Raw genomic sequence first — 16,859 nt, 5'->3', positions numbered from 1 at the left:
AACTGATCAGGTCATACGTTGTCCCCATAGGTTCTGAGAATGAAGATGCAGAGATTCCAAAACCTATTTATGCAAAGAACCACAAAACAGGTCATCAAATTTACTTCAATTTTACAAATTTTAGAATATTTCTCAATTTTTTTAGCTTTTTGTGGACGTGTCATAACTTCATCATGTATAAATGTAAAACAAGAACTGAAGAAAGTGAAAGTTACTTTGTTTCATCTTATGACCATTCTTCAGAGGCCATCAGGAAAGGGTCTTTCCAGTTGTGTTACAGATGTTCATCCAGGTTCACTGGTAAGGACAGAATGACTTTTTTTTAAATTAGGATTGTTAATCGAGTATAGCAAACTATTTGAATCTATTTTTTCTCTTACTTCCAATAAATCTTTCCCATTGTTTGTTGCCTTCATCTTAAATGCTATACCTGCATGCTGTTTTGCATTTCATATGTGAGGACAGTTTGATTGTGTTTATTCCATCTCCTTTATAGGTTAGAGAGTAGGATTCATACCATATCTAGTAAGCTGTGGATTTCTGCTCAAAATATGCAAGCTACAATATCAAGCACGATGTCTGCAAGAACACCAGAAGAGGAGAGTAAAAACAAACATTTTCTCCCATTTTATAGAAAAGTATCTGTAAACAATTTGTCATTCAATCATAGGACATGGTTATTGCTGAAAAAAAGGTGTGAAAGCGTTTCATCGGGGCAGTTAGTGAGACTAACTATTTATAATACCTGAAAAACCTGATTGGTTGAAATGTTGGCATAAAGAATGCACCAGACAACAGTTACTCTAAAGTTTTTGCTTAATTTTAAACAAGGTTAAGTCAACTATTCACAATAGGGAATACCACAGCATATGAATATATGTATCTTCTTCCAAGCATACAGTGAATTATTAAGTACACCGAATGGGGTTACACCGAATGTTGAGAAATATTTGTGAATGCAGCCAGAACTTTGTCTTTTGTGAATGGTCAGTTGTTGAGATGTGTAGCTGACATACCTTCACCACTGGTATTGAAATTCACATATGTCATTTGTTTGTGGGGTAGACAATGTTTTTTAGCTTGACAGCAGCATCCTGTTAATGGCTAATATGATAAACTTACCTTCACTAGTCAGTGTATGGCGGTAGTAGAGAACCCATTAGCTAATTGCTCAACTGGCACATTGATGAAAGGGGGTTTATAGACTTCTCTAAAGATGAATTTGAAAGCTGGTTGGAGCCCATGTATAAACAAAGGTTTAGGAGCAGTTGCAGATTCACATGTAACAAAGATACGATCTATGCAAGTGCAGGAATGAGATGTCATTCCACTGAAAGCATATTCCTAATAGAAACTGACAAAAATGTTAGTGCGAGTGGATCCCATGGTAACCCCACCTATTTGTCCATTATTCACTTTAATATGTAAAATTAAAAAAGTCCTTAGAATAAGAACTTATTGTAATCATATGGCCTTAATTGTTTTGAGGGCATCTAGCTGTTAGTACCAGACAAGTCAGGTTCTAAATAAGTGCAAAATCTAGCTTGGGAAGAGTTTTTAAGATTTGTGAAAGAACTAATGATGTACAATTCCTGAGACTGGGCCTGTTCCCACTTATAGCTATGGACACATGCTCTACATGAAGAAAGTACATTCCTTAGAAGGTGGGACACAAAGCAAAATCATAAACAAAGCTGGCGAAATGGGTTCCTGGGACTAACTGTATGTTGCCAAAATGACTTCCTGGCTTAGTTCTTAAACGTAGCATTATATGATAAAGCAAACCAGCAAGGTCACAGGCTTGATGTGTGGACTGTGCTGTTTTTGAACAAAGCTCGAACAAATCTAAGCGTATGAACTATTATCAGTATTCCTGGATTAGGGATACAGTCATGGCTCCAAAATGTCTGCAAGTGAAACAAAATAAATTCTACTGACTCTCACCTGAGAATAAAAAAGTCTGTCAAAATATTTAGTTCCCACATGTGGAATGTTCGATACTACCAAGGGAATTGTATGGCACAGATATCAGCATCTACACCAGAAGGAAGGAAAAAGATGGAGGAGACAAAAAAAACAACAAAATAATAAATTTGTTGTCTGATTTTGGTTTGAACCTTTGGAGTCATATGATGGGACAGGAAGAACTTAAGAGGAAGGGAAAGTTAGGAATAATAAAGCAGACAAAATTAAATTAGCTTTATTTCAGTGAAGTTACAAAAGCAAAATGTAACAATAATGCACATGTGGTTATTCAGTAGAATTTACAACTGTGTTATATACATGGCATTTAAGCCACCTATTAGTACAGTACTTTAGAGCTTTAGTTAAACCAAAAGATACAAACTAGTCAGTGGCAGCAGGCAGACTGCTTTACTGTGAGAATAACTTTTGGAATTAGACCTTCTGTATAAAGATTACTCCAGAATAAGAATATTATACACAGTGTGCAATGTCATAATTACTGACAAAAACACAACTGAATGGCATCAACAGCCATATTCAGTAAACAATTTATGGTTACAAATTTATTTTTCTTTTTAAAAAGTTTCAAGAGAGTCCAGAGTACATTTTTAAAAACAGATTTAGTAGTGGTAACTTTATTCACTTGAAAAAAATAATAGCATTGTAGTGCAATTATCTTCAGAGTCCATTAATGAAGTTAGCTACTGCTGGTTATAAATTGGTTGTTGTAGAGCATACTAATAACACTGCTGCATTAGGTTTTCTGCAAATTCTGGCAAGAGGAGAGCAATATTTTTAATGAAAAACATGTTTGCATAAAATTACCTTTAATATTCCTACTAATCTAGTTGCATTTGTTTCCTTGGAGATCAAGTCCTTGTTAACAAGCCATTCCAAATCCTTAAGCTATTGTAATAACACAGTAGAAATAGTTTTAAGACTTCAGTTTTGTGAATTAGCAATTAAAGTGAGTATGGTAAAATAAATGTTTAAAATTGTAAACATGAATTTAGAACACTAAATTTGGGATGTTCAAGTTAAAGGTTAACACATCCACATAAATGTTAGCCCTCTGTCATAACTGAAACATGCCAGATTAAATTAAGTCATAAGATTTATTTCTAAAACATTTCTTCCATTCATATTCCTTTGCTTGGTCTAGTTTAGTCAGCTTAATACTACTCGCAGTTCCGTATACTGGTTTACAGCTCTTAGAAATTAGAAAAACTGGTCTTGAGCTGAATGCTGGGAGAAGTTTTCTCAGAACACTTGGACTGTCCAGCTGCTGTCTTTGCTTTGATGCTCTCCTGGTTACCTTTAACAGCACTTTCAAGCCTGGCTTTCATAGCTGGCAAAGTACCCATTAATGTTTGAAAAATGGATGGATACCGAGGGCCTATTTGCATCAGGTTCTGAAGGGCAAACTCGTGTAAACTCTTGGCTGGATTTGGTGCTGTATTTAAAGCATTTTCATCCAAAAGACAAGATATCAGGATTGGTAGAAGCAAGACTACCAAATGGACTCCTGTAACATATGAACAAACAATTTAAACATATTTACACTAGAATTGAGTCTGTATAAATGTATGCAATGGTCACGTTGAATTATTGTACAGAAAATGTATATGCATGATCACCAAATGGGAGTGGCGTTTTAAAAATCTGCAATTTAGTTAACATAACTAACTGAAGAGCTGAAGGTGTCACAAGCGAACATTTCATTACATTCTGAACTCAAATGTTACATGTATACATTCAAAGTACAGTCAATTTTAAATAAAGTAATTACTATCCTGCTTTGAAAAATAGCTGAACTGCTAACGGAGCCTGACAGTTGTTGTCAGTATTCTGGCCAAACACAAAATAAATCAGAATTTCTAACCAATTTAGAAAAGTGTGGAAGGATCGACACAGGATTAAAACAGGATCAAACTCAATTCTCATTGACTGTGTTTGCACATTCTCCCTGTGTCTGTGTGAGTTTCTTCTGGGTGCGCCGGTATCCTGCCACAATCCAAAAGATATGCAGTTCAGGTGGGTTGGTCATGGTAAATTGCCCATAGTATTAGGTGCATTAGTCAGAGAGAAATAGGTCTGGGTGGGTTACTCTTGGAGGGTCAGCGTGGACTTGGTGGGCCAAATGGCCTGTTTCCACACTGTAGGGAATCTAATCTAAAAACTTCTAACACTCATTGAAAAAAGTTGTGCAATCTTTCACTTCTTTCCATTCCCAGACAACAATTCAATGCGGACAAACTACATGATGATTTTCTATCTAGGTAGGAGCTCATGCTTCCCAGCAGCTAACAAAAGGAGGATGTAAGCATAGGACTTAAGCATTCATCCTCACAGCAGTGCAAAAAGAAACAAGGATAATGGCAGAATTAAAAATTGAGTTAATTAGTAAGGTCCCTCAGCTACAAACTGAACACAATTCTTTTACTGTTACTGGAAGTGAACGCAAAAGAGCACTCACGGTTTTGCTCATCAGCCAAGCCGATCAAAGTCTCCAAAGTCTTCAATCCTGCTTGCACAGCCTGCAATTCTGCACATGTGCTTGGCTTTTCTTTCTCCACTTCTCTCAATTTTTGTACAATTAGAATAGTCAGGGAGTGAATGTAAGGAGTAGATACTGCCCGGTTAGGATGCTGAAATACTGTCTGTAGTAGTTTGTAGCACTGCACAAGCACCTAAGATGAAAGAAGAACAATTTCTTAGAAACATGAGAGAAAAATAAAAGCATAAATACTGAAAAACAAATCAGATTTTGGCAAAACTTGAAATAGGACCTAACATATCCCATTATAATCTATTATACATTGAAATGTTAGCCTATTTAGGCTGAACTCTTATTTAGGTGTATCTTTAACCATATGAAAAACAGGTAGAGGTTGCTGCCTTGGGCCTCTCTACCGAAGGATACACTTTTAAGGTTCATCAGCAAAGGTGTCTGCTGATACCTTAATTTTATTCCTTGTTTTTGTTCTCAAGTTATTGACTCAGGCTTGGGTCACAGCATCATTTGTCCGATGGTACCTTACCCAAAGCCAAAGGAGAGATTTATTAATCTGAGTGAAGGCAATTAGATCTTGAGGGACATCAAAGCCAAACCTGATTCTTCCTGATGTTTGCAAGTGTATTTTTCATTGTTTGGATAGTTCTTAAGAGTAAGATCTGTGACTTCATCACTATTTAGCTCATCACCAGTTAATTCACCAGATTAGAAACAAAACCTTTATTCTTCCTTATCTGTGTGTTTTAGTGCTGCATCATGTCATGTTTTAACAAATAAGTCATTCCATTAACGTGCTTGTGACATTTCATGAAGTTTTCTGACAATAAGCATTTCATGTTCTTACGTCAATTAGTGCGTGAGCCCAAATATTAATAAGCTAAATTCAGAAACATGCTCCATTTTAAATTTGTTCAAAAATGTTCTCCCCTCTTCTGTTGAAAAGATTTACTTAGGTATTGTTCCAGAAATATTTCAGTAACTCTTTTGTGCATCAACCTGGATGATGATGCATTCAAAATATGAGGGGAATTACAGCCAAGACCAATGTTATTTTCCTCTAATATCTACATATGCATTTTTATTCAGTGGTAACTGCATTGCAATAAGGACAGAAACTCTTGCTGGTTTCCACTTACTCGAGGTCATTTTAGCATCCTAGCCCCTGGACCACTTTGGCATTTTGAATAGTTTAATGTAAGATTCTGCAGTCACTCAGATGCAGATCAGTAGTAGGATGAAGAAAATTGAAAACTTCCACCAAGAATGAATTCTACAAGGGAAATGATCTCCTATTATCATCATGAACATCGCAATTGATAAGCTAATTGAACACCAATTAGACTCAGTTCTGATATAATGCAAAAGTTCTGTTCTCCTGCAATCTTGTGTTATAAGAAAATCACACATCAGCTGTGCCATTTAAACTGCTGGGGCCAGAATCGCGTTATAACCAATACAAGTCAGCAAAGTTCACGTTCTACAAATAACGGTCTAAATTCTTCAAGCACGTTAAAGCCAATTCACATTGAAGAAACACGCACTATAACAGAACCGACTATTCAATCAAATTTTGGATCGAAGTAGATCAACGACAGTGCAGTTTATAAAATACAAAAAGATGCATTTTTGACAATGTTTATTTGATTTTAACTATAAATCAAAGTAGATGAGCTATGTGCAAACATATCTGCCATCTCCATTGAGTTTAAATAAATCAAGTAAATCTTACAGAATACTTACCACTGGGTTTTTAGAACTGAGAACTATTTTAAACCTGTTGATACATTCTTTTTCAAGGCACTGTACGCAAGTGACTTCTGGACTTGCTGACATCAAGAAAACACTAATGGCAGTTAGCATGCTCACTTCATCCAGTTCTGACTGAGTCATTTCTACAAAAACAACAAAACATGCAAAATTTAGACAATGGGCTAAAACAAAAGAATTTTATTCCCTTCAAATTAGAGAGAAGTTTGGGAGCTGGTGTTGAAGAGGAGGAAAAACTTACAATCTTTGCCACAACTTAGATCATTGCTGTGTTGTCAAAATATTACTGTGCACAAGATGAGAACAGGTGACCTTATAGAAGTTTATAAACTCTTGATGGGCATAGATGGGTGAATAGCCAAGATCTTTTCTCCGGGGTAGTGGAGACCAAAACTAGAGAGCATAGCTTTAAGGTGAGGGGGAATAATTTAAAAAGGACCGAATGGGCAATCTTTCCACGCAGAGGATGGTGCGTGTATAGAATGAGCTGCCATAGGAAGTGGTGGAGGCTGGTACAATTACATCTGGATGGGTAGATGAATAGGAAAGGTTGAGGGGGATGTGGTCTAAGTTCTGGCAAATGGGACTAGACTAGGGTAGGATATCTGGTCGGCATGGATGGGTTGGACCAAAGGGCCTGTTTCTGTGTTGTCAAACTCTATGAATCCATGACTTTTGGTGACAGCAAAATTGGCCAATCTTTGGTCCACACTGAATCACACACTCTGTTCTAAAGTAAATAGCAACAAACATAATCCAAAAATATTCTGCTACTGGAGCTTCAATAGCCACAGCTATTGATTTAGGGATGAACAAGAGGATTGTGCACTTAAGGAATTTTGATTCCTTCCATCCATGGATTGACATGAACCAACTGAACGTCCAGCCTGACAGCAGAGTTCGGAGACAATTCCTTTGTGTAATAGGTATAGAATAGAGATACAGCAAATAATTCAAAGGTCTAAATAATAATCAAAAGGAAACTACAAGTCACAGCAATGTAGCAACAGAAAGGGAAACAGATAAACCTTGAATTGAATCTACTCATCTAATGTCAGATTACTGTTCTTGTACCCACTTTCATTTGAAGACACTGTTCATGCTCCCGACATTTCTGGGTCCAACCTCTAATGCAGGAGGCTTCAGAAGTGCACAGTAGACCATTAATACAGCTAAATTTCCAGTGTGAGACAGCTGGGGAAAGCCAAGTCATGTTGCCTTCTTATCTTCAGCAGTAACTGCATATTCTGGTTTTTTGAAGAAGCAACGAAGAGGATTGATGAGAACAGAGAGGTGGATGTGATCTATATGGACTTCAGTACGGTGCTTGACAAGGTTCCTCATGGCACACTGGTCAGCAATATTAGATCTCATGGAATACAGGGAAAACGAGCCCTGTGGATACAGAACTGGCTCGAAGCTAGAAGACAGAGGGTGGTGGTGTCGGTTTTCTTTTCAGACTTGAGGACATGGACTTTAGAATTGGTGTTGGTTGGCTCCAGTGTCGAGGACTGTCCATGTACAAATTGTGTGTGCTGCTAGTGGAAGTGATGGAGCCAAAAACATGGTGCTGGAAAAGCACAGGTCAGGCAGGATCAGAGAAGCAGAAGAGTGAACATTTTGGGCATAAGCCCTTCATCAGGGGGGAGCACAAAGGGGCTGAGATCTAAATGGGAGGGACATGGTGGAAGACAGCTTGGAAGGATGAGGCATTCTTCTTCCAGGCGTTAGGTGGCTTGAATTTGGAAGTGGAGGATCACTCCACATGCGGCAGAGATTCTCCCGCACCTCCGAATACTGCAACTACTGTATCCGTTGTCTCGATGTGGTCTCCTCTACATTGGAGAGGCAGGACACCAACTTGTAGAATGGTTCAGAGAATATGTCCAGGACACATGTACCCATCACCCTGTGGCTGACCACATCAACTCCCCCTCCCACTTCACCAAGGACATGCAAGTCCTGGGCCTCATTCACTGCCATATACAAGTCACCCGACGCCTGGAGGAGGAAAGCCTCACCTTCTGCCTTGGGACCCTCCAACCACACAGCATCAATGTCGATTTCACTAGTTTCCTTATCTCCCCTCCCCCCACCTTATCTCAGATCCAACCCTCCAACTCAGCACTGCCTGCTTGAACTATCTATCTGTCTTCCTGCCCCTCCGCTCTGACCGATCACCATCACCTCCCCACCTTCACCTACCTATCGCCTCCCCAGCTACCTTCCACATCACGAAAAGAAGGTAACTTTAAATTATAATAACTTACCTTGGGAGTTCAGTGTTCTTCATTTGTTCAGCGGCAGTTGGAGTGCAAGAAGCGACAGCCAGGACCAGAGGCCCAATGGGAAATAACTTTAAAATATAAAAACTTACCTTGGTGGAGCAAACACTGAGTAGAAACAGGTACGGGACTGTTGGGTAAGTGAGGCTTTTAAAGGAACAGCAGAAGGAGAGCCACAGCGAGGCACAGAGGACTGCTGGGTATATATTTGGACAGCGGCTGAATCCCGAGACACTACACAAGTAGGGTCTAGCACCCACCCTCCTTCTTGAACCAAAAAAAAGGAGTCTCATGTGTTGCTAAGCTAAGGCATTTCAACTCATTTCTTGTGTATCATGTGATTGATTAAAAGTTTATTATTAGTTGTTTAGTTGAATAAAACCATGGAGAAGTACTAGAAATTATTTAACTCATAAATTTGTATAAATTAATTAAATAAGTAGAGATGTCTGGACAGGTGATGTGCTGTAGCTGTATGATATGGGAACTGGCTGATCCCATTGTGAACGGCAGTGACCACATCTGCAGCAAATGTTGGTTGCTGGAAGAACTCCGGATCAGAATTGATGATCTGGAATCTGAGCTTCAAACACTGCGGCACATCCGGGAGGGGGAAGTGTTACCTGGACGCTTTTTTTTCCAGGAGGCAGACACACTCAGTAGATTAAGTAATTCAATTACAGTTAGTGATCAGGGACAACAGGGTGGGACTGTAAGTGAGGCAGGCAGGAGAGGAGGAGCCTCAGCCCTTGACCTTGTCGAAGAGATAGGAGAATATTGCTCCCTGTATGGATAAGAGAAAGGGCTATGGACAGGATGAGCCAGCTGACCACGGCACCATGGTGCAGAAGGCCATTCAAGAGGGGGAGCAAAAAGACGAGTAGTTGTTATAGGGGATTCTACAATTCAGGGGACAAATAATATCCTTTGTGAGCTGAATTTGGAGTCCCGCATGGTGTGTTGCCTGCACGGTGCCGGGTGCAGGACATCTCCAACTAGCTTGAAAGGATATTGGAGGGAGAAGATCCAGTTGTTGTGGTCCAAGTTAGCACTAACAACATAGGCAAGGTGAGGAAGGAAGACTTGTTTGGGGAGTATCAAACACTAGGAACGAAATTGAAAAACAGGTCCTCGAGGGTCATAATCTCTGGATTACTGCCTGAGCCGCATACTAATTGGCAGAGGGATAAGAAAATTAGGGAAGTAAACACGTGGCTAAGAGACTGGTGTGGGAAAGAGGGATTCCATTTCATGGGACATTGGCATCAGTTTTGGAACCGGGCGATCTGTACCAATGGGGTGGTCTCCACCTGAACCGATCTGGAACCAGTGTTCTGGTGAAAAGGATAAATGGTGGGGGGGGGGTCTCTAGGACCTTAAACTTGAGAATCGATGGCGGAGGGGGGGGAGGGGGGAAGAAAGGGAAAAGGAAAGCAACAGGGAGTATGGAGTCAAGTAGAAAGATAAGCAGCATGTGTGCAGTATTGGTCAGGACCAGGGCGCAAGATGTACCAGGAAATAGGTCGGACATGTCAGAAAGGCATGGTCACGGTGATTATGTGGGACTTCAATATGCAAATGGTCTGGGTGAAGAGTGTTGCCAGTGGATGCAAAGAAAGGAAATTCATGGAATACCTACAGGATGGCTTTTTTGGAACAGCTTGTGATGGAACCCACAGGGAGCAAGCTATTCTGGACTTAGTGCTATGTAATGAGCCAGACTATATAAAAGATCTTAAAGTAAGGGAACACTTAGGAGGCAGCGATCCTAATATGGTATAGTTCAATCTGCAGTTTGAAAGAGAGAAGGCAAAATCGGATGTTAAGCTGTCACATTTAAACAAAGGTAATTATAGGGGCATGAGAGAAGAACTGATGAAAATTGACTGGAAGCAGACCCCAGTGGGGAAGACAGTTGAGCACCAATGGCAGGAGCTTCTGGATGTAATTGAGGACGCAGCACAGAGGTTCATCCCAAAGAAAAGAAAGATTATCCGGGGAGCAGATTAGACAGCCATGCCTGACAAAGGAAATGTATCAAAGGAAAAGAGAGCCGATAAAGTGGCCCAGAGCACTGGGAAATCAGAAGATTGGGAAGACTACAAAAAACAAACAGAGGATAACAAAAGAGAGAAATAAGGAAGGAGAGGATCAAATATGAAGGTAAGCAGGCCAGTAATATTAGAAATGATAGTAAAAGTTTTTTCATCACATAAGAAACGAACGAGAGGCAAAAGTAGAAATTCAGCCACTCCAAATTGATGCAGGAAGTCTAGTGATGGGAGATAAGGAAATAGTTGAAGAACTTAACAATTACTTTGTGTCAGTCTTCACAATGGAAGACATGAATCATATCCAAACAATTAAGGAGAGTCAGGGGGGAAGAGTTGAGTATGGTAACCATTACAAAAAAGAAAGTGCTAGAAAAGCTCAAAGGTCTAAAAATTGATAAATCTCCTGGCCCCAGTTGGGCTACATCGTAGAGTTCTGAGGGAGGTGGCTGAGGAAATAGCAGAGGCATTGGTTGTGATATTTCAAAAGTCACTGGAGTCAGGGAAAGTCCCAGATGATTGGAAAATCACCATTGTAACCCCCTTGTTCAAAAAAGGATCAAGACAAAAGTTGGAAAATTATAAGCCAATTAGTCTAACCTCGGTTATAGGTAAAATTCTAGAATCCATTGTTAAGGATGAGATTTCTAAATTCTTGGAAATGCAGGGTTGTATTAAAACAAGTCAGCATGGATTTAGTAAGGGGAGGTCGTGCCTGAATTCTTTGAAGAGGTAACAAGTAGGTTAGACCACAGAAACCCAGTGGATGTTGTCTATCTAGACTTCCAAAAGGCCTTTAATAAGGTGCTGCTGAGTAAGGGGAGGGCCCCTGGTGTTTGAGGTGAGCTACTGGCATGGATTGAGGATTGGCTGTCTGACAGAAGGCAGAGAGTTGGGATAAAAAGTTCTCTTTTGGAAAGGCAGCCATTGACAAGTGGTGTCCTGCAGGGTTCAGTGTTGGGGCCGCAGCTGTTCACTTTAAAATATTAGTGATCTGGATGAAGGGATTGGGGGCATTCTTGCAAAGTTTGCCAATGATACGAAGTTAGGCAGAATAGGCAGGTAGTTCTGAGGAAGTGGGGAGGCTACAGAAAGATTTTGACAGTTTAGGAGAGTGGTCCAGGAAATGGCTGATGAAATTCAACATGAGCAAGTGAGAGGTCTTGCACTTTGGAAAAAAGAATACAGAAATGGACTATTTTCTAAACGGTGAGAAAATTCATAAAGCCAAAATACAAAGGGATCTGGCAGTGCTAGTCCAGGATTCTCTAAAGGTTTGCTTACAGGTTGAGTCCGTGGTTAAGAAAGTAAATGCAATGTTGTCATTTATCTCAAGAGAGTTAGAATATAAAAGCAGTGATGTACTTCTGAGACTTTATAAAACTCTAGTTAGACCCTATTTGGAATACTGTGTCCAATTCTGGGCCCCACACCTCAGGAAGGACACACTGGCACATGTCCAGCAGAGATTCACACGGATGATCCCTGGAATGGTAGGCCTAATATGATGAATGGCTGAGGATCTGGAACTGTATTCATTAGTGTTTAGAAAATTGAGGGGAGATGTAATAGAAACTTACAAAATAATGCATGGCTTAGAAAAGGGTGGACGCTGGGAATTTTTTTCTGTTGGCAGGGAGACTAGGACTGGTGGGCACACCCCCTCGAATTAGAGGGAGTCAAGTTAGAACAGAAATGAGGAGACATTTCTTCAGCCAAAAAGAGTGGTGGGTCTGTGGAATTCATTGTTACGGAGTGCAGTGGAGGCCGAGTCGTTATCAATCTCTGCCTTGAAGACATTTAAATTCGTGATCTCGCAAGGAATTAAGGACTACGGGAAGAGTGAGGGTAAGTGGAGTTGAAATGCTTATCAGTCATGATTGAATGGCGGAATGGACTCGATGAGCCAAATGGCCTTTCTTCCACTCATAGGTCTTATGCTGCCTGACTGGCTGTACTGTTCTAGTACCTCACTTTTTGATTCCGATCTCCAGCATCTGCAGTCCTGTGGTGTAAGTTTTGTTCTTGGCCAGTAGTTAGCAGTAAGTTTTAATTCTGCAAACTTTTCCATTAAAAGTGTCAGAACCAACTACAGTCTCTCAGTCTAACTTTTTTTCTGGAGATTCCAGATACTGTGTAATGGACCATCAGAAGTTCTAACTTTCTGGGAAATTCTCAAACAGCTGCACTGGGGCCTCTGCATTACCCTGATGTTTATCTAGCCATCTATGTTATTTTAACATGCTTTTCTAAAAGCAGAGATTTGTACAAAATGTAAACAATTTATCTTTTCCTATAATAAAATTTGGTGCATTTATCAGAGATACAAAGCAGATACCCATCAAAAGCATCAAATGGAAAGGAAGTTACAAATAGGAATAGCTATTGTAAGTCTACGAAGCAAACCTGAGCAAATAAATTTTCAACACTAAAATTAAGATACAAGTATGAATCTAGTTAACTGAAAGCTTCATTTTAAAAAAAATTGGACTCATTGGCTAAAAATCCAAAATGTTTCACAAACTCCCTGCAAAAGTCCTTATTGTGTTTTTGGGATTAATCTTCCTTTTATGATTCAGCTGCACAGACCCTCCAAGATAAGTAAGCTTATCTAACTCTGACCTCCTGAACATTCTTCATATTTATTGTTCCACTACTGATCAGCTACTGTGGACTAAAGGTCTGGAGTTAACTTTCTAAACTGCCAACTCTCCATATCTCTCTTGACTCCTTTAAGCACTCTTTAAACCCAACTTTGTTACAAACTTAAGGTCACATGCCTCTGAAGTTCCTGATATGGCTCTGTATCAAACTTTGTTTGACAATGTTAAATGTGTGAAGGTGCTGCACAAGAACAATGTTTAGGCTGCTATACAAATACAAGATCTTACAATCCTGCAAGACATTGTTATATATTAAGGACATCATATACATAACAAGTTCTTGTGGTTAATGATGAGAAACTGCTTTTTCTCTTAACAAGTTGAAACATTCTTGGAAGAAAATACATTGTTAATTGTTTAGAGTTTAACAAAAAAATCCTGCTACCTGGATTCCAAAATTCTAAAATCGTTGCAAGAGCACTGCGGAGAAGCCTGGTCCATGCAACATGGCTCTTCTCTGCTTGAGCCATAGGAGAGGAGACAACAGCCTTTAATGCCTGCAGCGCTGCACCAACTGTTAAAGATGTACAACCATCAAGTGTCTTGATTGCAGTTTCTTTAATGACTCCAGTGATAAGGTAAAGGATGGTGGGAAGAACAGAAATGCTCCCTGTAACAAATCAAAATAATTGGAGCATGTCCAATAAACTGAAAAATGTGTACAAAATTAAGTTTCTGTTAAACCTTTAAAAGAATTGATTGTATATTTTTGAAAACCATTTCTTCAAAGTTCTTCTTTGGCTCAAAGAACAAATGGTGGAGACTGCCCCAGGTTCTGAACAAATATTCTGAATCTGGCTGCATGCTTGCACATGAGTGTAACCTGGATACATTCTTTAATTAATTGGTAACATCATGGAACTAATCTACTACCCATCAATTCAGAAAAAAAAAACTTTGATTTATTAAGAATCTTTCATGTTCTCATGGCAGAAAATTAAGAGACAGCAAGGTTTCACAAGCACATGATAGACTATTTATTTACTTTCCTAATTTTTTTGTTTCCTAAGATTTTGCTCTTCAGTATCTGTACCTGGGTACTTTTGTACACAAGATGCGCTGTAATGTGGCAACTGTAAGCTTTTCACTGTATGCACTTGAGTATATGTGACAATAAAACTCATTCAGTTCAAAATGCTGGGAATAATCATCACATATCTGCATCTGAAGAGTGAGGAATGAGTAAAGAAACATGTTTTGTACGGTGTCTTTAACATAAAATAACAAATGAGTATTATGAAGCAAAAAGTGACATCAAATCACATGAGGAAATATTAGAAAGTTGATAAAGTTTTGTCCAAGAAGCAGGTTTCAAGAATCGTCTGAATGGAAAAAGAGATGGAGAGGCAGAGAGGTTTCAGAGGGAATTTCCACTTCATAGGGCTTTGAAGCGAAAGGCATTAAAGGTGGAACATTTAAAACCAACAATACTCAAGACTATAATTAATTGAATCCAGATCTGAAGTTGGGGATTGCAGGAGATTAGAGTTTGGAGGAGCAAGGCCATGGAGGGATTGAAAACAAGGATGAAAATTTTATGTGTAAATACTGCAATTTTTATTTTACTTCATTTGATTATGTCATATCCAAGTGCTGGTAGGCTATTCAGCATCACCACAGCTGAACTTGATTTTTTAAAAATCATTTCTAGTCGGAGCCAGCTGATAATCAAAAATCAGTCTTAAGATGATTTTAGTCATCAACACTGTGCACGTTGAGGCTCATTGCAGTACCGCATCTTATCCCCAGTTGAGTTTTGCTAATTGACAGATGTAAATTGGTAAAAGATGCCAAATGTAGACATTGATATAATATATAGATTTTCCAAAATCAACATTTTGAAAACAAAATTAGTGTTGTAAACAAGCACAACGTACCTGTAGGAGAGCACACTGAAACAAGTTCAGAGAGAATTCCCAGGGCAGCTGCTACTAACTTAACACCATCCTTGGACAATCGCTGAGGCTTTCCATTGCTCATATGAATACCCACAAGTTTAGGGTTTAATTGTGGAAGCTGACGAACAAGGATAGAGAGGGACAATTCTAGTGTTGCAAAAACAAGGGATTTCCCTGGTACCAGTCCACCAGTGTCACTGCCTTCTCCAAATTCTGGTAGGGTTTCCTTTTCAGCAGCACCATCATCAACTGAATAAAAGTATTAATTATACATGAAATTAATACTGAAACACATTTTGTTGTTATTTTTACATAAAACTTGATAGCTCAATAGATAAACAATCTAAGGAATTTGCAGAATCACAATAATTGTTACAGTACAGGAGGTCTTCATTCAGCTCAGTATTTCTCTATTCGGCTCTCCAAATGAGCAATAAATTAGTAGCATTCTATCCTGCACATTCAGATCAAGACGTTCAAGGCTCAATTCATGATTTATGCCATGTTTGCTGAACATGACGACAATATACTAGGGACACTATAATTGATATATATGCCTGCATGTCGAACAGTCATTGATAAGATAAGTCACTTGTGTGTATTTTGGGTAGCTAGGAGGCAGTGACCATGAGGACACATCCTATTATACATGCCTAATGGCAGTTTGTTTCTCGTTTACAAGTCATAACAAATTACTTACAATTTACTTTTAAGCAGAGTTATGCAATCACATACAATGGCAGATATGAATTTGGACCTGGCATGAAGCACAATATGCATTTTTTTTCCAATATAGCCATGCTTGTTCAGGATGACTATTATAGAACCTTTGTCAGGCTTGCAAATATGGATGTCTGGATAGGTCATGAGGCCTTGCAACATTACTAGGTATTTGTACTGTGTGAGAACATCAGTGAAGTCATTTGATGTTGCAAAATATGCCTGTGTCTGATCAGCTAAGCATGTTTTCACAGATTTGTCACTGGACATTGGTTAATGGCAGAACATAAGAAAAACAAAAATGAAGCCTTGCATGAGGACAAACTTCAGAGAGTTTCATAGCAAGTTTAGTGGTATCATGAATTACTTTATCGATTAATATTTTAAAGCAACTTATCAAAAAATAGCAGATTACCGACTGCTAAAGAAAAACTACTCAATCCCCCAGTCTAAATAAGTATGAAGCACACTGAATTGGTTAAACATTAAACACTGTGCCTCGAAAATCAGACTTTCTGTCCTCTGCTCTTGTCCATTCCCAAACAACCATCAAATCTATGTAAATATATTTTCAAGTTTGATTACTTGGGCTCAGAAATGGTAATGCTAGCTAATTTTAGCTTTTGACCCCAAAATGTGGTAGTTTTCAATGCCAAAGTAATACAGAGTTGATCTTCATGGCACAGCCCATCATTTTGAAACTTGGAAGGCTGAAATCATAATATGAAGTGGGAATATTCAAAATGGATTGGTACTGTGACAATATATTCGTCCATGGGAAATTAACTGTACAAGTTGTCACTTACACGGAAACATTGCTTGTTCTAAATCCAAGCAAAATATTCTCGACTAATAAGTACTCAACTAATTACTAAGTATTCTCATGGCAACCAAAAAGGAAAAAAGGGGGTGGGAAAAGAGAACAGGAAGCCATATGTCTTTCAAACAGATCACTGCAAAGTGCTCTAGTGATCCCAGGTTTCCCTGTATTTAGT

General features: G+C 39.0%; 1 protein-coding gene across 7 annotated transcripts in view; it reads right to left on the bottom strand.

Annotated features, from left to right (window-relative positions):
* Nucleotides 1–2,184: 2,184 nt before the first annotated feature.
* Nucleotides 2,185–16,859, bottom strand: part of heatr5a (HEAT repeat containing 5a) — a 129,127-nt gene continuing 114,452 nt past the window's right edge. For all 7 annotated transcript variants that reach the window (XM_072568984.1, XM_072568983.1, XM_072568990.1 and 4 more), the window contains 5 exons: nt 15,124–15,393; nt 13,632–13,856; nt 6,221–6,372; nt 4,442–4,655; nt 2,185–3,490 (listed from right to left, as the gene is read on the bottom strand). In XM_072568984.1, coding sequence (XP_072425085.1) covers nt 3,177–3,490; nt 4,442–4,655; nt 6,221–6,372; nt 13,632–13,856; nt 15,124–15,393 — 1,175 coding nt within the window. In that variant the 3' untranslated portion in view covers nt 2,185–3,176. The remainder of the gene's footprint in view (nt 3,491–4,441; nt 4,656–6,220; nt 6,373–13,631; nt 13,857–15,123; nt 15,394–16,859) is intronic.

Source organism: Chiloscyllium punctatum, chromosome 4, assembly GCF_047496795.1.
Source record: "Chiloscyllium punctatum isolate Juve2018m chromosome 4, sChiPun1.3, whole genome shotgun sequence".
NCBI lineage: Eukaryota > Metazoa > Chordata > Chondrichthyes > Orectolobiformes > Hemiscylliidae > Chiloscyllium > Chiloscyllium punctatum.
Note: the sequence above shows the minus strand (reverse complement) of the source record. Positions and strands in the feature narration are given on the sequence as shown.